The sequence below is a fragment of the Typopeltis vanoorti genome, chromosome 19 (genome assembly GCF_054136105.1).
Source record: "Typopeltis vanoorti isolate ZY-2024b chromosome 19, IOZ_Tvanoo_1.0, whole genome shotgun sequence".
Lineage (NCBI taxonomy): Eukaryota > Metazoa > Arthropoda > Arachnida > Uropygi > Thelyphonidae > Typopeltis > Typopeltis vanoorti.
Window position 1 is genome coordinate 63,200,314 of NC_143567.1, and position 22,772 is coordinate 63,223,085.

The 22,772-nt window shown below is 35.7% G+C and overlaps 1 protein-coding gene across 3 annotated transcripts in view; it reads left to right on the forward strand.

The window, feature by feature from the left end:
• c12.2 (von Willebrand factor A domain-containing protein c12.2) overlaps positions 1 to 22,772 on the forward strand; it is a 550,347-nt gene that overhangs the window by 85,477 nt on the left and 442,098 nt on the right. For all 3 annotated transcript variants that reach the window (XM_090409563.1, XM_090409565.1, XM_090409564.1), the window contains exons 6-8: positions 2,680 to 2,790; positions 6,481 to 6,648; positions 19,447 to 19,608. In XM_090409563.1, the coding sequence (XP_090265689.1) occupies positions 2,680 to 2,790; positions 6,481 to 6,648; positions 19,447 to 19,608 (441 nt within the window). The remainder of the gene's footprint in view (positions 1 to 2,679; positions 2,791 to 6,480; positions 6,649 to 19,446; positions 19,609 to 22,772) is intronic.

Consider the following 22,772-nt stretch of genomic DNA (forward strand, 5'->3'; position numbering starts at 1 on the left):
TGCCTTGTCCTTGTCTAATGTATTCACACTTTGTTATAGTACATAAACAAGTTATTAAAACACAACCTCAATTTTACAAACCCATGTGGACAAGCACAAAAAATACTACTGTTATCAACCCACTTTTGCATCATATCTCTTACTAACTTTTTCGTTATTATTACTATTATCCTAAGACCACATGGAGCCACAGACTCATCTAGGAGATCCCTTTTGTCATACATACATGCAACTCATCATACCATGCCTTAAACATAGATTCTCTGCAGACACCATGCTCTCAAGCAATGCATTCCAGTCATTCACAACTCTCCATGCAAAAAACTTGCTTCTCACTCCCTTGCTCACACCCTCCTTATACAACTGCCAGAGATGCCTTCTTGTTCTTTCCCAATCTCCCACCATTTTATGAAAAACTTTTTCAATGTCAGTCCCATAATAACCCCCCTCCTTACCAACCTCTACATATTTCTCATATCACCCCTCTTCCTCCTGTCCACTAGACTCTGCAACCCTTTTTTCATATTCAACATTGCAGAGATCAGAAACTACATTAGTCAATCGTCTCTGGACCTTTTCAAACATCTCTTCATCCTTTTGAAAACCAGGTGACAAAATCTGTGCAGAGAAGTCCATATGTGGTGTAATCAGAGCCTTATACAGTGGAACCAGAATCTCTTTACTTCTACAAGTCAGTGTCTTCTGCATCATTACCAGAGTTTGTTATGTTGTCCTCACAATTTTTGCAATATGTCTTCTAAATTTTAGATCCTTATCCACTATCAACCCGAGATCTCTTATTTACTCCACCTCCAACAATATATCCCCACCAAGAGTAAATTCTTCATCCATCTTTGTTTTCCAAATTTTAAAACCTTAGAGTTTGCAGTGTTGAACTCGCATCCCCACTCCAGTGCCCATTCACCCAGTTTATTCAAGTTTTTTTGTAATACCACAAGATCTGCTTTACTCCTCACACTTCATCACAACTTTACATCATCTGCAGACAACTGAATATCTCCATTCAGATCTTTCCCAATATCATTAACATACAAGTTAAACAGCAATGGTCCTAAAACAGATCCCTGAGGCACACCACTAGTGACTTTTCTGTTCTGGAATATTGTCCCCCCCCCCACATACAACTTGCTGACATCTATCAGATAGCCAATCTCCAATCCAGTGCACTACTCTAATATCCAACCCCATTCGCCCTAGTTTGACTATGCAAAGGCTTTTGATAGATTACACATGATAGGCTTTCAAAAGCCTTTGCAAAGTCTAAGTATACTACTGTGTACCATCTCCCATGTCCAATGCTGCTGTCATCTTATTGTAATAAGTAAGTAGATTACTAAAACATAACCTTCCTTTAACAAATACATGTTGTCCATTAAAGATAATACCATTTTTGTCAACCCAATTCTGGATCCTGATTCTTACCAGCACTTTAATTGCGTTTAAGCACTTTCCAACGCTTTAACGACGATACCAGACACACAGATCAGCCTGTAATTTGATGCTTGAATTCTATCACCTCTTTTATGAAGCAGTACAATCTTGCCTTCCTTCCTTCCATAATATGTCAGTATATCTTAACTATGTGACCAGATTTTATTTTGCTGAAGTCTCTCATATATAGCTCATTATTTCAGTTTTGCAGCAAAGATGCAGTAAGGCTCCACCTTACTGCTTTTCTCTTTATGACAATCTGCTCATACAATCATTTCAGTTATTACTAGTGTCCATTTATATGACATTGTGTTTGTTCATACGATGGGTTTTGAAGCATGTACTGCTGTGAATCAGCCAACACGCAATTTTTATGAACTCTAATGATGTCGTTGCTCACTTCATCTGTCTGTTTCATAGTGAATTATGAAATGTTTATAACTATTATTTTTTTCATTTAATGGTAGATAACAATCAGAATAAGAGTGCTGTTGCTTTCAGTGAAAAGAAGACTCGTAAACCTATTATTATTATATACTAAGATTCAAATGATTAAATTTCATGACGATGGTGCATCGAACATTGAGATAGGGCACAGGCTAAACTTACTTCACACTGCTAGTGCTCAATTGTTAAAAATAAAATTCTTCGTGAAGTGAAAAGACTAACAGTTAATACTACAGTTATCTGCAAACGTGACTATATTATTGCCAAAATTGGGGAAACTTAATGGTGTGGACACATACCCAAACGATTTGTGTTGTTTCTTTCTTCAGTACCTTTTTTGTTTTTCATTTGCATAACTGATGTAAATAAATGCTTTGTTTATGTCAGTTATACATATCCTGTATATGACTTATAAATGTTACTAGACCATTATATGCATCTACAAGTCGAAGAAAAGAAAAAGGGGTACTGATTCATTATATGATGAAATTTGCTATATGACAGTTGTCTGGAACTTGATGTGTCATGACTGTGGTTGCCTGTACATGCTACAGGATTGTTTCCTAATTTCTGTGACAAACTATTGCCTTTCTAGCATATTGAAGACATTCCATGAATTTGGTATGCTGGAAAGTCAATAGATATACACAAGTAAAGCATTTTTATTCACTACAGCATACTTAATTTATTAATGTTGTTAACAAAAAATTTTATTATCTGTATGCTGAATTTATGCTTAGTTTATATTTATCAAAAATGTGTAATCTTATTATATTTTAGGAACTTACTGGTAGAGAAGTGGAATATGTAGCACTATCAAGGGATGTAACAGAAAGTGATCTGAAGCAACGCCGTGAAATCAACTCAGGAAGTGCTTTTTATATCGATCAGGTATGGAAATATATCATGTAGAATTTACAATACTATATGAAAATAAAGAAATTAACTGCTATACTGGCCAAATTGGATCAAATGCACAATCTACCTTATGACTTTACAAGGATAAAAACATGAGTGGCTTTCTGTCTTATCGTGTACCTACTCCAATGTTAATCTATTAACAGTGATTGTGTCCTGTCCTGTCAAGTGTCTTCTCCCTCCAGGAGATTGACTACCATGTCCTATTCTGCACCTCTCTGCTGCATTCCTCATATGAGAGATAGGTCCAGTCTTCTATATTTTTCATCCACTCCAGTTTTTGTCTTCCTCTCTTTCTCTTTCTCTCAACAGTTCCTTCGAGAAGTGTCCTTTGCAGGCAGTTATGTCTCAGAATATGTCCAAAATAGCTGACATTTCTCTTTGATTTCTTTCATCAGGCTCCTGTTTACTCCTACCATCTCTAGTACCTCTTCATTTGTCTTTTTGTCTTTCCATGATATCCTCATAATTCTTCACAGCATCCACATTTCAAAGGCCTCCAGTTTTTTTCACACTCAGATTGGAGAGTGTCCATGTCTCTACTCCATATAATAATGTAGACCATATGTAGCATTTGGAGATTCTTAGTCTTGTTTTCAGATTTAATTCTCTAGATGTTAGTAGATTTTTCATACTGTTGAAAGTTGACCTTGCAATTTCAATCCTTTTTCTAATTTCATCTTCTGTCCTGCCATTCTCTGTGATCAAGTGTCCAAGGTATATGTATGTTTGCACCTGTTCTAATTTATTTCCTTTTATATTGATTGTGTAGGCCCATTGGATTAAGTGAAATGGAGCAACCTTTGGTTCCACGTGATTTTTAACATGTTACTTTTCAATTTTTAACAGGTTACTTTACTTTTCAACAAAATAGCATGTTATATGTTATTTTGTTTGTTTGCAAGAGTTATAAAAACAAATTTCATGGGTGTGACAATAAATAAATTACATCTATTTTCAAATATGAAATGAGATTATTCTTAGCAATTTATTTATTTACTATTAGTAATATTTGCCATATTTTATTTTTCAAATGAGTGGTGGTTTAGGATATTTTATTTATGTTCTTCCATTTTACTGGAAATGTTGCTGAAATTATTTTTGCTCCATTTTCAGATGTTGCATTAAAATATTTATGTTAAATATTTATAAGTAACATGATGTTTTTAAATAACATTTATTGAAATAAATATGATTTGGATTTTTTCTTTATTTCCTTGCAAAATTCCAATATATAAATATATATATAAATATATATATATATATATATAAAATATATTTTTAATTAAAAATATAAAAATATTTTTATTATGTTAAGACAAAAATGCAACTTTTTAATATATGATATATGTCAAAACAGGAGAAATAATATTATGATATATGTCAAAATAGGAGAAAGCTTAAGTAACAGCACATGTAAATAAACCGTTGAACCTAAAATGAACAGTACATTCTAAATCAGAAAAGAAAATAATACCAATAATAAACTTACACATAAATTATGTGATTAACGTTATACAATCTTATTTATTACAACACCTTAAACTATTATGACACTTTGAATTGCACAAGAGTCCCTTACTTTTACAACTGCATTTAGTCTTGGAACACTTTTTTTTGCAAGTACAGCGTGTATAGCGTTGCCCTCCACTTCTCGAATTAGTTTCAACTGCTTCTCTCAGTGATATTTCCTGAGAAGAAATCTCATCTATGGAAAGTAACTTTTCTTTACAAATTATGAACTGATTACAGGTATAAAGCTGCTTGAGGGCACCATTTTTGTTTGCTAATTTATAAAAGTCGGAGTCTTCTATTCCGCCAACACATTTCGGGCATCTGTACGACCACGGTCGACATCAGGGACTTGTATTCGTATGGTATCACCAATTTGAGCAGGAGGAAATTTTTTTTTCGTAACATTTTCGTTGCTTGCAGTAGAAGATTCTCTTTCGCGGCCACTCTTTTTATAGAAATAAATTCGTGTTGTTCAGTCAGGGCTTGATATGAAGACGTGGTAGGTTGCAGAGAGAACAAAGGATTTGGGTTTTTGTCGCTTCTCTCTGGCTGTGTCTTCTTGGCTTGTCATTTCGACCCCCACCAGAGCTTATCTGTGGTTGTCGACATATACTGGCGATGGTTCGAATGTATAATAATATAACCAAAAACGTCGGTCTTTCACCGACGTATTTGGTATGTGTCGACATTCTCTAATATCGGTCTTTCACAGTAACATATATATTAGATAGATATATTAGATATATGCTGTTCCCTATTTATCAGTTGCAATTGGGAAACTTTTATTTATTTTTTTAATATCACAAATTTATATCCAGTAATGCTTTAGAAGAAGCTTAGAATTGCAACAGACCAACTTTATTTTTTGTTGGATGCTCATTTTGATATCTAATGCTTAACTGCTATAAACAGATAAGATAAAAATGTCTGAAACATGTTTTGGAAAGATTATCTTTAACGGAGATTATCTTGACCAGATTTTTTATTTTAATACAGATAGTTGAAAAATTGTGAATGTAATAGGGATTTGCAAAACTTTTATATGTCTTGAAAAGGCATATGATAAGGTGTCAACCCCCCCCCCCCAAAAAAAAAATAAGTTGCAATTCAGCAGGTAGTACCAAAGGATGCACAAGATGGTTTGCTAAATCAGCTCTATAACAAGGTTGTATATTATTTCAGCTGCTACTCATCAGCTCTGTAGTTTATTATGAAGGAAAGTGATATCAAACTCAGTTGTATACTTTATTCAGATGATGCTATATTCTTAAATAAATCCATTACATCTTAGACTTTTAGACTACTTAATCAAATAACTACTGATAAGACAAATGAAAATGGGCAGAGAAATATAAGGATCAACTGCATAACCTCATTGGTGAACCAAATAAAATAAATAATTTTCTCTTTTTAATAATTTTTAGTAAAGATGATAGATTAAATATTGAACATAACAGTGGAATAAGTAAAGCTGTTAAGGTGGTAAGCCAGTCGAAAATACTTATTTAAAAGAAGAGAGAAATCAAACTAAGCACAAAATCAGCAATATATATTCCAAATGCTGGCTAAGAAATAAAATTAATTTATTTCTTAGTTCTTTAATTATTTTTTAAAACTTTTTCACATATTGTTCTTTTCAATGTGATATTGAGTTTCCTACTTAAAACTAAGTGATGGTGTTCCAATTTCAATTCTGTGTACACTTTTTGTGTGACCATAGGCACAAGTAAGTTTCATTGTTTCTGTTAGCAAGAGAGATGTTGTAGAGATACACCAAATACAAAGATGATGGAGTTATCATACTTTGAAATGGTGATGCAAGATAGGGTGGGAGAGAGCCAAGCCTGGTTTATGCATTAATAGCTTCAAAAGATTTTTTTCAATGTATGTTTAAGTATGTCAGTTTATAAAACCACTGTTTATATGTTGGTTGCAAATTATAGTAAATGAAGTATCAAATATAAATATATTTGATATATTGCACATTCATCAAATACAATTCATTTAATATATGTTGAACATGTTTTCATTAAAAAAAAAGGTGTTATAATAAAAAACCTAAATGAAAATTGTATTATGTAGATATTTAACTATAATTTTCTTCAATATTAATTATAAAATTTTCACATTAAATTATCATATTTTTAGTGTGCTGTAAGAGCTGCTGTTGAGGGCCGAGTTCTTGTTTTGGAAGGAATTGAAAAAGTAGAAAGGAATATACTCCCAGTATTAAATAATCTTCTAGAAAATAGGGAGATGCAGCTGGAAGATGGAAGATTTTTAGTAGCTGCAGAAAGATATGATAAACTTCTGAAGGTAACATAATAGTCAGCTTATCTTTCTAAATTCAGTTATTAATGAATTACCTCTTTTTTATATATTATTATTATTATTATTATTATTATTATTATTTAGGTTGCTTAAGGGTCAAAGCCAAATAATTGAGAGGAGACCTCCACATTGCCTTTCAGGAATGCAGAGAACTGACTGGGGGTTCTGACCAAATGTCCAATCCTCACCTTCATGTGGTGCACCCCATTAGTAGGTATCTGCTGTGTACTGAACAAATGATGATGAGATGGCAGTTTGGGACTTAGCTGAACAAATTGTATTCTCTATTGGCTTAAACCACAAATGCATATGATAGTGCAACATGATAAGATTTCATGCTGGCTGGGGTATTGGCCAGTTAAACAAGGCCCTTGTTGTTTTTGTTAGGGAATCAGGGCAAACAGTGAAAAGTCAGCTACTGAAACAAGCTCCAACTCAACAACCACAAAGACTAGAGTCCTGATTTTGGCGCCCTCTATCTGAGAAAAAAAAAAAAAAAACGCTATCATATATTGCTAAAGTCCTAGAAAAGTGCTAGTTTTTCCTTAATATGACTGTCTCCCAGATCTTCGGCAAGTTAATACAGCCATATTTGTTGAGGTTTGGGGTGTGTTTTAGGGCTTCTGTCGCCTCTAAGAACAATCTCTCTGATTTATATGGGTTTCTGTGTAGTACTTTTGTGTTTTTCCAGTTGATCCTTTTTTTTTTTTTTTTTTTTTTTCTCAGATAGAGGGCGCCAAAATCAGGACTCTAGTCTTTGTGTTGCTGCTACAATTTTGTTAATGTACACCATGTTGTTTTAGTCTCGCGTATTGTGACAAAGTGTTTTTGTGCTCTGAAGATGCTGGTTATAATACCAGCGAAATATCAGCATCAAGTTAATAAATTAATTATTTACTTAGTTTCTGTGTTCTATTATACCGTTAAAATAATAAACAACATGTTCGACGAACACATAAGTCTGTCCACAAATATAAGAAGTATTAATGGAAAGGAAATTGAACTTACAGAAGAATTGGAAAAGTACCACATGGATACAATTGGCATTACTGAGACAAAGAAGACAAAAACCTGGGGGATCTTATTAAATAATAAGTATATGATGTTATTTTCAGGCAATAATGATCAAGGAAAGGAAGGAGTAGCAATAGCATTCAATACCAAACTTCTCCTGGATGGAAAGCAGTTTAAATGTTTTCTTATGAAATTACTGTACTGTTGTAAATACTTACTAGTGTAAACATTCTAGAATAACCAAACATGAAATACCAAACACGAAGATAGACCTCTTGATTGGAAGGCAGTTTCAAATGTATAAGCCTAAACACCAGAGTTTCAAATAGAGTTATGTGGGCAAACTTCAGAATAGGGAGATGAACAATTAAACTTATTTGTGCATACAATCCCATAGAAGGTTCCTCTAAGGTAGAAGTGGAGGAATTTTTTTGCCTCATTAGAACAGGCAGCTGACAGAGTGGAAAAAGTGAATAATGGCAAGTATTTACTGGACTTGTGCTCAGGACATGGACTAGTCATTACTAACACTGCCTTATTTCATCATAAACATATGCACAAGTTCACATGGAGAGACGACACAAGAAGTAAGAAAAGCCTCATTGACTGTATCATTGTTGATAGTGATATCAACATGCTGATTCAGGATACATGAGTGTATAGAGGATTTGAAATTGGAAGTGACGATGATACCATATTGAAAAGAACAGTATATAAGAAAGTTTTAAAAATAATTAATATTGAGCATCTTTTACAGGTAAATTGTAGACTTGACTATACAAACATTATTGAACAAAAAAATGAAACTAATTGAAAACAAGAACCCAACCTTGGAGTTTCATTGGCAAACTCTGAAGAAGACATTGATTGATATAGCTAGGAAGGTATATGGTGAAGTTGTATGTGAGGATAGAAAAATAAGAACACCATGGTGGGCACAAGAAGTAGTCCTGAAAAAGAAGAAAGCATATCAATAGTTCTTAGCAAATAAGTTGGCAGATGCCCTAAAAGAATACAGAGAAAAATGTAAGAGAGCTAAGCTGTTTGTAAAATAGCTAAACAAAAGTCATGGGAAGACTTTGGTAAGAATATGGAAAATAAATATTAGAAAGGTGGCAAAATGTTCTGGAGGCTCCTGAAAAAGATTAGAAATGAAGGAAAGATTACTGTAAAAGAAATCAAAGATGATAAAGGTGACATGAAACTGCACATAAGGATATCCTAGATGGAGTAATTACTTTGAAGGACTGTTAAACAAACCAAGCAGTGACAGAACCATACTAGAAAATTTTCAAGAGGAATGCAAAGAGCAGTACATATCGATACTTAGGGTAGAAAACTGTCAAAAACTTGAAATATGAAAAGATAAAAGTAGATTATATTCAACCAGAAATGCTTAAGCATGGAAGTATAAAAGTTTTGCAGTTACACTGCAGAATTCATAGGGCCTAGTCAGTAGGTCAAATTCCCGATGATTTGAGCAGAGCTCTCATAGTACCTATCTATAAAAATAAAAAAAAAAAGGAATAAAGCTGAATGTGAGAATTATAGAGGAATTTCTCTATTAAGTGTTTTAGGTAAGATTTATGCAAGCATACTTGAAAAGTGGTTGAGAAAGATTGTGAAAGAGAAACTTGGAGAAGAACAAGCTGGATTCAGGCCAAATAGAGGTTGTCATAGATCAGATTTTCACTTTAAGACAAACAGTTGAGAAATTGTTGAACTATGATAAGGATCTGTACTTGTAGATCTGAAAAGGCATACGACAAGATGCCCAGCAAAGAGCTTTTCAAAATTCTTCAATGATATGGGTAGAATGGAACATTATCCAGAGCAATACATAGTTGATATTTAACTCAACTGCCCCCCCCCCCCACTCTTTCATTGCATGGGAAAAATTATCTGCAACATTACCGGAATTTATTGGTCCAGCTCCTCACATAAGAACTAAGGAAGATATTGATACAGCTGTAATAAATCTCACTAACAAATTTAAATTAATGCAGCTATAACAGCAGTCACCAAAACTAGAGCTGTCTTCAAATCCAAACATCTTCCTGAGGACATTATGAATTTAATCAGAGAAAAAAAATAAAGCCAGAAAAAGATACCAATACACGTGCTCCCCAGGACAAAAAAAAGTCCTTACTAAACTTAATTCTGCAGTCAGAAATACACTTCAAAATCATAGAAACCAATTATGGGAGAATAAGATAGCTTCCATCCCTCCCGCTGATAGCTCCATCTGGAAACTCTTAAGGAATATCAGAAATAAGAGGAAACTCTTCCCCCCCCCTCTCCAAACAGACCTTGGCCTTGCACATTCAGATGCAGAAAAAGCTGAAGCCATAGCAAGAAACTTCAAGAAGCCATGTAAACTAGCATGTGAACATTTAAACTGCAATCATATATACAAAATTCATCAACATTTTAGGTACACATTAAAACACTGACTTCAGCAATAGCCGAATCATGTCTACTTCACTAGCAAAATATACGCCATTATAAAGAATTTGAAGAATAAAAAAGCTCCTGGACCAGAGGGCATTACTGACAGTGTCATCAAATTATTGCCCCTTAAAGCGGTTGTGCATCTTACTAATTTAATCAATGCTATCATCAGAATTCAGTATTTTTCTTCCTCATGGAAACTTGCAGATATAATCCCAGTACATAAACCAGGGAAGGATCCACATCTACCTCAAAATTATCATTCCATTAGCCTGATCTCTAACCGTGGAAAAATAGCTGAGATAATTAGATAATTGGAAACAACATACTGAAGCTGTATTCCTCGATATGGCAATGGCCTTTGATAAGATCTGGTACTATGGCCTGTTGCATAAACTGATCAACACTAACATTCCATTAAAAATGGTTCAATTAATAAAATCTTATCTTCAGGACATAACCATGCAGGTCAAAATTAATGGCACCATATCTACCTAGTGTCGTGACTGGCTAGAGTGCTGCAAAGATCCTTACTAGCTCTGACTTTGTTCTCAATCTGCATGGCAGTATTAGCCAGGTCGCTATGACCACACCTAGCAACCAAAAAAACTCCAAGAAAACATTCTGAAACTAGAGCACTGGTTTGCAAAGTGGAGATTACAAGTAAACCCCCCAGAAGAATAGAGCTGTGCTCTTCACTAGAAGATTTGGCATCTCCCAAAGGGGACATCTTACTGTTTAGTACCAAAATTCCATGGCAAACAGAAGCCAAATATCTTAGAGTACTGCTAGATAAAAAAATTAAACTTCAACCACCATATCAAGATCACTTGTGCAAAGGCATCTAAAACCATTCCCCAACTCTACCCTATAATAAATAAAAACAGCAAACTAAACACAAGAATCAAATTGCTGTTATATCAGTTGTTGATTTGTCCTATAATTACACATGCCTCTCCGGCCTGGAGTCACACCTCCAATACTAATATACTTGACTATTAAATTATTTCAGTAATTTACAATGTATACTGGAATATTAATTAAAAGAAACTTTAATAAATACTTCCTATATTTCAGCAATGTCACATTGCCATCTTCATGGGAACATAAACTATGACACATGCACACAGGCACCACAAAGAACAAATGGGGCAGAAGAGAGAAAACTAGCATTGTTCCTAGAGTCCTAAAGGTGCCCCTTGGTGGGCAATATTGGGTTGTTCTGGCTGTTGGGCTGAGTTCTCAAGATACAAGCTTCCCAAATTTGGGGTAGTCTCATGCACCCAAATTTGTTGAGGTTTGGAAAGTTTTTTAGAGCTGAGGCTGATTCCATTAACAATCTTTCATATTTAAATTTTCTGCTGTGTAATAACTTGTCTTTCTTCCAGCGTATTCTGTGGCTGGTATCCAGAGCATGGTCTGCAAGCCCAGAGTGGCTGTATTGGTGAAACCGGATGTAGTCTTTGTGTTCCAATATCCTGCCATTTGCTGTCCTGCCTGTTTGGCCAAAGTAGGACAGTTTACAGCTGCAAGGACCTAGTATACTCCAGGTAGGGCTAGGGGAAGTGGCTGGTCTTTGGCGGAGTAGATAAGGGATGCCAATTTCTTATGTAAGAAAGATACGTTATTACACCGCAGCAAATTTAAATACGAAAGATTGTTAATGGAATCAGCCTCAGCTCTTAAAAACTTTCCAAACCTCAACAAATTTGGGTGCATGAGACTACCCCAAATTTGAGAAGCTTGTATCTTGAGAACTCAGCCCAACAGCCAGAACAACCCAATATAGCCCACCAAGGGGCACCTTTAGGACTCTAGGAACAACGCTAGTTTTCTCTCTTCTGCCTCATTTTCTCATTGGTGCACATGTCATAGTTTATGTTCCCATGAAGATGGCAATGTGACATTGCCGAAATATAGGAAGTATTTATTAAAGTTTCTTTTAATTAATATTTCAGTGTATGTTGTAAATTCCTGAAATAATTTAAGAGTCATGCGTTATCAATCCTCACCTATGGTCATGAGAGTTGGGTAATGACTGAAAGAATGCGGACATGAATCCAAGCGGCTGAAATGAGGTTCCTTCGAGGGGTTGCAGGGCTGACGACTCGACAGAGTCAGAAGCTCTGCAATTCAGGAAACCCTCAATACTCAACAGCTGCTTCTCCGTGTTGAGAGATCACAGTTACGTTGGTATGGGCACCTGGTCAGAATGCCACAAGAGAGGCTCCCTCAGCAGGCCATCTTTGCCATGCCAGAGGGTGGGAGGCCACATGGAAGGTCAAGGACTCGCTGGATAGATTATATCCAAAACCTTGGGTGGACACGTTTGGGAATCCCACCAGAACACCCGAGCTTGGTGGCAGAGGATCGTGACCATTGGAAGTTCCTCTTGCAGCTGTTGCCCCCACAACCCAATTAGGAGAGGTGGGCCTTGAAGATGTATGTATGTTACCAATGTATACGCCTATCTACAAGAATTACTAATGTACTTAAATTGTAGCAAGTGCAAAACAAATGTCTACGTATGATTCTCATTGCCCCATGGTTCATTAGAGACTCTCAGATACATAGGGATATAAAAATCCCATGTATCCACTCCTACTTACTCTCTTTAGCAACTAAGTCCTTCATGAAAATGACTACACGCCCTGATGAATTGATACAACAAGCAGCTAATTATGAGAATGATCCCTACAAACAAAAGGCCTAAAGCCATCAGTTTCAAGTGAGAATTCATAGCTTTCATGCACTCACAGGGCAAGCAGAAAGCTCATAAATTTTTTCCCTTCATTGTATCCATATCAGAAATAGCCTTCCGCTCCACCCTTTTGAAACAGTAGCTTTCAATGTTCAACTTAGTATGGCCTCTGGGTCTGACTCTCACTGATGGGACCTCAATAAAGGTCAAAACCGGTTTGGGTAGTGACCCTTCCCATAATGTATAGTATTATACATACCTGTAAGAATATGTGTTTTGCATTTTGAGATACTAAGACAAGTGATCTGAAGTCATTAGCTTCTATATACGAGTTGCCCCACTCCTGAAAATATTTCAGGCACCAACTTTGTTTGCTTACACTTGGATAAATATACCAAATATATAATTTCTTGTTATCTTTAATTTATAGTATAACCAAGTGGAAAAACTTCAAACAACGTGGTTTTACTTAGGCTATTGCCAGAGAGTAATGTTTTTAAGTAGGGTTTGTTGCTGAAACCAATTAAACATCACCATCATCAAATTCCTGCCATGTATCCTCAGGGGGTGTACAGGATATGATAGTACTACATGAAAAATTTACATCATTACTAAATTCCTATCTACAATTTTCCTCCAAATCAGTCTGTTACCTGTCAAGACCCCAGCATTATCAGATCTTATATTTCTATCTTCTAAGGCACTTTTTACTGTATCAGTCCACCTATATCTTGGTCTTCCTCTGGTTCTTTTTCCTGCCAACCTGCCAGAGAACACATGTTTTGCTAATCTTTCCTCTCCCATTCTGTTTAAGTGACCATACAACCTGAGATTAGCTCTACTAACACATTCCTGGATGCTGACAATGTCAAGTTCTTTCATAATATCCTCATTTTTTAATATGATGTTGCCATTGATGTCATTTGTTCCTTCCCCCTAATCTTTCTAAAAAACCTCATATCTGTGGTCTGTAGTCTTTGGTCAAGTGTTTTACTTCTGACCCAGCTCTCATATCCATAGGTTAAAATTGGTTTGAACATTATCTTGTATACAGCTAATTTAGTGTTGTTTTGACTAATTTCTCTCTTATTCCATATAAATTCAGTTGATTTCCTATCATGCCAACTTTGTTGATTCTGTTGTCTATTTTCATATTTAATTTACCATCTTCACTAAAAATCATGCCTAAGTAGATGAAATGTTTTAATTGTTCTAAGGTTCTCCATTCGCAATGCAGTTGATATTTTCAATGCTTCTGCCAATTTCATTGTCTTTGTCTTCATCCTTTTGAAACAGTAACGTTCAATGTTCAACTTAGTATGACCTCTGGGTCTGACTCTCATTGGTCTGGGTAGTGACCCTCAGACTGGGTCACTACCTATCTATTATATTCATACCTATCTATTCCAACAGTTGTTCAGTTTAGTAAGAGAATCTTGCAGACTTGTAGCGGATTTATTTAGAAGTATAACATCATCTGCATAAAGCACAGAGCTGAGATTAACATCTCCAATTTTGATATCATGTTTAATACCAGTTTCCTTCATAATGTGATCCACATAGATAATGAATAACAGAAGGGATAATGTACATCCTTGTCTGACACCAGATTTAACATTAAACCATCTTCCTGTACTTCTTTAAATTATAACTGCTGACCTTCAACTCAAATAAAGACTAAGTATTGCTTGATATAATGCCCCACTGACACCATAAAACTGTAGTGTACTGAATAGCTTCTCTCTCCTCTTGGCACCCTGTCATATGCCTTTTCCAGATGCACAAAACTTAAACACAGATTTTTGTTATATTTCCACGATTTCTCAACTGTTTGTCATAAAGTGAAAATCTGATCCTGACAGTCTCTGTTTGGCCTGAATTCAGTTTGTTCTTCATCAAACTTTTCTTACACAAACTTTTCATCTGTTTCTCAAGCATACTTGCATAAATCTTACCAGGAACACCGAGTGGAGAAATACCTCAGTAATTCTCACATTCAGTTTTATTTTCCTTTTTATATATGGGTACTATGAGAGATCTATTCTAGTCATCTGTAATTCGTCCCTCTGTCCAGGCCTTCTGAACTATGCAGTACAGCCACTATAAGACTTTTATACCTCCATACTTGAGCATTTCTGGTCGAATATCATCTATTCCTGCTGCCTTTCCACATTTCAGGCCTTTGATGGTTTTTTTCTACTTCAAATATGGATATGCATTGCTGAGTGCATGCCTGTTGAGTGTTTTTTGCCATTGCTTGTTTCATTTAGCAACTTTTCAAAGTAATTAATCCATACTTTTACCCATAATTAATCCACAACAAACCAGAGTGGGATAGTTAATATAAGGTATCAAGGTAGGGTTGGGGCTAATGGGGGTCTTAAATTCATGTACACTAATACTAGGAGTATTAGGAACAAGAAGGAAGAGTTTTTGGCCATGGTTGGCACTTCCAGACCACAGGTTATTGGTATTAGTGAAACAGGACTGACTGTAGATGATGTAGCTAGTGGGATTGAATGTGATGGGTATAGTGTGTTCAGGAATGACAGAGAGAATAAAATGGGGGGAGGAGTATTGTTGATGATAGCTGATGAGCTACAGCCAAGGAGAATAGAAGTTGTATTGCAGGATAGAGAAAAGGGCACATTTGAGGCCATTTGGTGTGAGATTGTGGCTAGCAGAACTAAATATACAATTGGGTGCTGCTATAGACCAGATGATGGAGAAGATGGTGGTGACAGTATGCACAAGCAAATAGAAGAAATGAGTGGAAGGAGGGTGATTATTATGGGAGATTTCAACTATGGTCGCATTGATTGGAGTGAGGAGAGGATATATGGGAGGAAGGAATTGGATTTTATGCGGTTATTAAGGGATAACTATCTGCGACAGCATGTAATGGAAAATACTAGGAGTCAGAGAGTGCTTGACCTAGTAATTTCATCTGAGGATTTGGCTGTAACAAATATGACCACATTGCCACCAATCGGTGAGAGTGATCATAGGGTCTTGACTTGGGAGGTGGCTAAAGGTGTAGAATTTTCAATTAAGACAGGGTACATGTGGAATTATCGGGCTGGAAAGTATGACAAGCTTATGAGTTTGATTGGCTCAGTGCCATGGCATGTACAACTGCAAGGACTAGAAGTTGATAGTGCATGGGAGGTAGTTAAGAAGTGCTTGCATGAAGCAATGGCTGACTGTATACCTAGAGTCCGAATAATAAATCAACTAGGGGTTAAATGGATGAATAACACCATTAAGCTTGAGCTGCAAAAAAAGAAACAAATATGGAGGGAATTTAAGGAGAAAGGTGACTGGCAGGCACATGAACGGTATAAAGCGCAGGCCAGAAGGGTGATGAGTGTGGTAAGAAAAGCAAAAAAGGATTACGAAAGAACATTGGCCATGAAGGCTAAAGAGAATCCTAAACAGTTTTTTAGATATGTAGCAAGTAAAAGGAAAAATGTATGTGGCAGAATGATTTTAAAGAATGCCAATGGTAGGGAGGTAACTGAATCAGTTGAGATAGTTGAGTTACTGAGTGAGCACTTTGCAAGAATATATCATCCAGGTGGTGACATTGCAGAAACGAATAAACCAGTAGATTATACGGGAATTGTGGTCAATGAAGTGGAGGTGAGTAGTCTATTGCATAACCCCACTGTCAATACATCTGTGGGATTGTATGGTATACCAGCTCGTGTAGTACGAGAAGCAGCTAAAGAATTGTCAGTACCCTTGACCATTTTGTTTAATTTGAGTCTCGGGTCTGGGTTAGTCCCGAGCGGGTGGAAGGAGGGGAAAATAGTTCCCCTGCATAAAGGTGGTTCCAAGACTGCTGTTGTAAATTACCGACCGATTAGCATATCAGGAATCATTGTCAAGGTCTTAGAGAAATTAGTCAAGAAAAGAATACAGGATTGGATAGATGAAAATGGGATATTGTATGGGGGACAACATGGTTTTGTGATGGGTAGATCATGCCTCAGTAACTTGCTCACGTTTTATAACACAGTGACGGCTGAACTGGATAGGGGTAGTGGGTTTACAGTGATACTACTGGACCTTGCCAAGGCCTTTGATAGGATACCACATGGAACCCTAATCAGTAAACTGGAGCAGATGGGGATGGATATAGGTTTGGTGAGATGGATAGGAGGGTGGTTGAAGGAGAGATACCAGAGAGTGGTTTATTCAGGAGTGGAGTCAAAGAGACGTCTTGTGACTAGTGGAGTGCCACAGGACTCTGTTCCTGGACCACTGCTTTTCAATTTATTCATCAATGATATTGGAAAGGATTTGAGAGGAAGTGTTCACTTGTTTGCTGATGATGCAAAGTTGGGTAGAGCAATTGTGAGTGCACAGGATGTCAAAATTTTACAGGATGATTTGGATAGTTTGGAGGACTGGGCTAGGAAAAATGGATGTCAGTTTAATGTGGCAAAGTGTAAGGTTATGCACTTTGGGGTGAAAAGAATAGCAGCAGTATATCGCATTGGTGGAACCGTACTCCAGGAGATTGATGAGGCCAGGGATTTGGGAGGGTTGGTGGATAGGGAGTTGAAGTTTAGGGGGCACATTGCAAAAGTGACTAAAACAGCTCACCAAATCACTTGGCTTCTGAAAAATACTTTAACATGCAGAGACAAACAAGTTGTTGTTCCTCTGTATCGAGCCTTGATAAGACCCCATCTGGACTTCTGTGCCCAGTTATAGGCACCAGGGTTTCTTCGTGATGGGGAGGAAGTGGAGAGGATCCAGAGACGAGTGACCAAGATGATAGCAGGTCTGTGGAATGAACCTTATGAGAATAGGTTGAAGATTTGTGGGTTGCAGAAATTGGACGATAGGCGAAGGAGGGGTGATATAATTGAGACATTCAAATTACTGAAGGGTTTTTATAAGATTGATCCAGAAGATATTTTTGAAAATATGACTGGTGGTGGGAGGACTAGGGGCCATGCATGGAAGCTGGGCAAGAGCGTGGTTGACAAGGGTGTTAGAGCTAGGTTTTTTACTTGGAGAGTGGGAATGAGTGGAATAGGCTTCCAGAGTCTGTTGTGGGTGCTACGACCATGAATGAGTTCAAGGCAAGATATGATAGATACTGTGTGAATGTTGAATAGTTGTTCCAGACATGATGTTAGGGCCTCCCTCGATGAGTCTGTCGACTCCTTGGAGTTTCCCGGAACAACAATAATAATACTTCAAGGATATCTTTTTCTCCAGTTTTCATATCACCTTAACTATCTCTAATTTCTTTTACAGCACTCATTCCTCAATTTCTGAGCTTTTTCAACAACCTCCAGAATATCTTGCTACCTTCTTGATATTTATTTTCTATGTTTTATATAATGTTATATATGTATATTACTTACATCATGTAATAACTAAGAAGTTTTATTGTTAACAGAGCATAAGATTTAATGATTACAAATACAAAGAGCCGACAAGTTTCACTAGCCACTCTCTAGCATTTTCAAGGCTGTACTGGTGTGAAAACAAATGCATCAAGTTACATGAAAACATACACTTTAGTAACTGCTAGGCCATTACATTTGATAATTCATGTTTGATGGCGTGCATGCGTTCGAATGCTTCAGTCAGAATCCAGTACATAACCACGTGTTGTGTAGTTTTTCGCATATTGTAGTTCTGTTGAGCTGAGAGAATTGATGAGATATTTCCATATGTCTTTAAGAATAGCACCTTGATTTCTATTTAAATTATTGCCTGTGCATAGCACCACTGCAGCTTCTTTTAAAGTTCTGTGTCCATAGTCATTCTCGATGTAAGGCATAGAACTGTTTTTCCAATCTATAACGTGATTTGATGTTGAAAAATGATGAGCTAAACCAGATGTGATGATTCTATTGTGATTGACATCCCCCACATGTTTCTTCTGTCTTATTTCAAAACTTCTAGAGGTTTCTCCAATGTAAGAAAGGCCACACGTGCATGGAATTTCATATACTCCAGGAAATTTGAAGAAAGGTACCTCATCTTTGGGTGATCTTAGGACTTCTCTGATCATGGTAGTTGGTTTAAAAACTATTCTATTGTTATGAGCTTATAACATTCTCGCCAATTTTGTGGATACTGAATTAATATATGGAATGATAGCTGTGTCCACACTGGCTTGGCTAGTGAAACTTGTTAGCTCTTTGTATTTGTAATCATTAAATCTTATGGTCTTTTAACAATAAAAGTTCTTACTTAGTTTTAACACATTAGATCAAATATGAACAGTTTAACTTTACATCATGTAATATTAAAAACTTTTGTCATAATGGTATTGTATCTCAAATCAGAGAATAATTTTTTGCAAAAGGCTTACTATAAAAAGGCATTATTTTGGTAGTGCAAAACTAATAATTTTTTTTTTTTTTGTTCTGATATATTATTAAGTATTAAATTAGTGAAATATGCATATGAATAGTTAATATAAATAGCCTGAAACAATCCTCTTTTTATCATTGAACAGTTTTATTTTTCACTTGTTGATGCTTCTGTTTCTCTTAGAATATTTTGTTGCTTTACTTTTTTATATAATTTTCTCGTTTTTATTATTTTATGTTAAAATTTGATATTTAAAGTGCTTTAATTTTTAGGTTCATTCAAAGGAGGAGCTTGATAGGTGGAAATTAGTTAGAGTTTCAGAAGATTTTAGAGTCATTGCCTTAGGATTGCCTGTACCACTCTGTCGTGGAAATCCTCTAGATCCACCCTTTCGATCCAGATTTCAATCCAGAGATATTAGACCTGTATTTCAAGTAAGTAAAAGTTTCATTATTGCAGTTTTGATTATACTTCTAGGGTATGTATCAATGCTCATATCTTTATTGAGTTAGATTTTTTTTCTGAGTCTGTTGTAATGAATCAGCTTTTTGTGCTTTTTATACTTTTTTTACTTCATTCTTTTCTCCAACATCATATAACATACATAATCCAAACTTTAATTCATATTTGCTTACAATCTTCTGAACTTTATTACTACAAAAAGTTCAGAAGATTGTAAGCAATATTCAAATACACTGCTTAGAAATATTCAAATACAGTGCTTAGAAAGAAGTCAATGGACACCATAGTGTGAGGAACACAGCCATGTATGCCCACCTTAATAAGATCCTCCTTTCACTGTAATGCTGCAGCAATCCTATGGGACATACTTTCTACAAGTGTATGATAGTGATCAATGGGAATTTTGGACCATTCTTCTTGTAGGCATATAATGAGGTCCTGGACAGTTATGGAGTGGATGTCCCTTGATCTCACCTGATGCTTAAATTCATTCCAGGTTTAGATCAGAGCTCTGTGGAGGCCAGTCAAGTGTAGTGATATTGTCCACAAACTATGCATTTACAGTAGCAGCTTTATGACATGGTGCATTGTCTTGCTTAAAGAGACAGTGGTTAGTTCTAGAAACACCACAAAGTAGGAAGCATTGCATTGTCAAAATGTTCAGTTACCACTCGGAGTTCAATTGTGGCACTACAAACAGAGGTTTGAGGCCAAACCAAGGATCACACTACCTGCCTCTTAATTTCATAGTTGGAGGTATGCACTCTGATAAGAGATGTTCCTTAGGTATCTGCCACACCTGCAGCCTCAGCTCTGAAAAACTTTCCAAACCTCAACAAATTTGGGTGCATGAGACTGCCCCAAATTTGGGAATCATACATTCTAAGATTGTCAACCCAACAGCCAAGACAACCCAATTTAGCTACTGGGGGAGGGCATCTTTTAGGACTCTAGGACCAACTTCGGTTGCCTTTCTTCTGCCTTATTTGCTTGGTATGAGTGCCTACATGCACATATCATTGTTTTGTGATCCCTGAAGATGGCAATGTAACATTGCCGAAATATAGGTAGTTATTAAAATTTTTATAATTAATAATTTAGTTTATGTTGTTATTTCCTAAAAAATTAGAAGTATCAATCAAATTATTTTGGTTTTGTGACCACATTTGTATTAAAAAAGACTGTTTTTTAAAACTAAACAAGTACTAAAAAACAAACCCGACAAGTTTCGTTAGTGTTCAGACTAACATCTTCAGGGGTAAAGATAACTAACAGTTTAAAGCACAAACTATAAGAAATTAATAAAAACAAGTTCATTTGTTGGTATTATGAACATCAAAAAAGTTCATTAAAAAACTGAATAACAGATCTATACAACCGTTAATACGTGTTAGCCGGTTTCACAAAAAAATTCAAAGAGGCAGCAAATATGATCAAAATTCCTACGCAATGCAACAGAAATCAAGGTTTGATTTTAAATCAAGTTTGATCAGTGTTTATCAAAAATTTACCCAGTTCAGACCTCGGACAGAGTGAAAGTGAACCACAGAATGCAACATCAAATAGCATTGTTTCCAGTTAACATGTATTAACGGTTGTATAGATCTGTTATGTGGTTTTTTAATGAACTTTTTTGATGTTCATGATAAATAATATGTTAGTACTTGTTTAGTTTTAATAAAAATGTGGTCACAAAACCAAAATAATTCGATTGAACTTCTTAACCACAGAAACCTCCACATGAAAATTAGAAGTATGTCTAACCAATATATAAGCTTATCTACAAAAATGTACATGTTTAATTAAATTAATGTTTTGAATTAGTAAACTGGAATGTTTCCTCTTCACTATGTAATGGTTCCTGAACTTGGGAAATATTCAAAGATCATTGCCAGGTGGCTTTCAGATGTTCAAAGTTAATGCATAATAAATAAAGTTGTAAATTACTTCATCAGGCATTTTATCTCCTTTGATGACTCTGCAGTAGCTTTTTCTGTGCAAGCAACATGTGTTAATATAAAATGTATATAATATATATAAAATATCTGTATAATATAATAAAATATATAAAAAGCCAGCCGGGTTGGCTGAGTGGTTAGCATATCCACTCTCCAGCCACGGGTTCGGGGTTCGAATCCTGCTCTGGGCATGGATGTTTGTGATTGTCTGTGGAAATGCTAGTAGTGATGATGGTGAGCATTAGATGGTGTTGGTATAGTTCCGGTTAGAATGAGCTGTAGAGTAGGTGTCCTCTCTCGATGAGTCCTTGGACTCCCTGGAGGTGTCATATTATTACACTACTACTACTAATAATAATATATTTGAAATCAGTTTAAGTCAATCCTTTAAAACAATGTTCTATGTGATGCTGTTGGAGAAAAAAGAAAGGCTCTCCCTTTTCTTTTTTCTCCAACATATTGTAAAACTTGCATGGTTAGGACACGTATGGATTGATATTGAACAATATTAGCTATCAAGTGAATACTGTTACATATAAACATAAATAAATAAGCTTTTTTATTTTAAAAAGAAAAAGGTGCATTACTATCAGCTCTTACTGCAGCAAATTCATAAGACCACAGAAATGGTTTGTTAATAATAGGGAAAATTTTGCTATAGTGAATTTGTTTTAGAATAGAATTGCGTTGCTTGTAGGCTTTGATTGGGACTTTTTTTTTTAGTTGTTTTCTATAGTTCATTAGTTTGTTGTTAGTTGACTGCATATAATTTTGCTGTTATTAATATATATCACATTATTTATGTAATAGCATATATTACTGATAAGCTAAATCAAAGAGGTGAAGTATGGAATTGAAATTCATAATTAAAACAAAACAAAACAAGCATATGTACTGTTGGATGTTTCTTGGATGAATAGATTTGCTGTGCATCACTTACCAGGGAAGGTGATCCAGGTTCATCTCATCTGTGATAGTGTTAACTTTATTAGTTCATTTTCAGAAAAGGCTAAATTAGCCAGTCTTAGATGGAGATAGGATATTTTCTCTGACAAACAGGCAGGGTATTTAGTAAATACATAAAATGCCTGCATTTAACAGACATTGCAGACTATAAGGATAACATTGACCACCTTATGCAAGCAAACATTAGGTTAATGGAAGCTGAGTTACTTTGC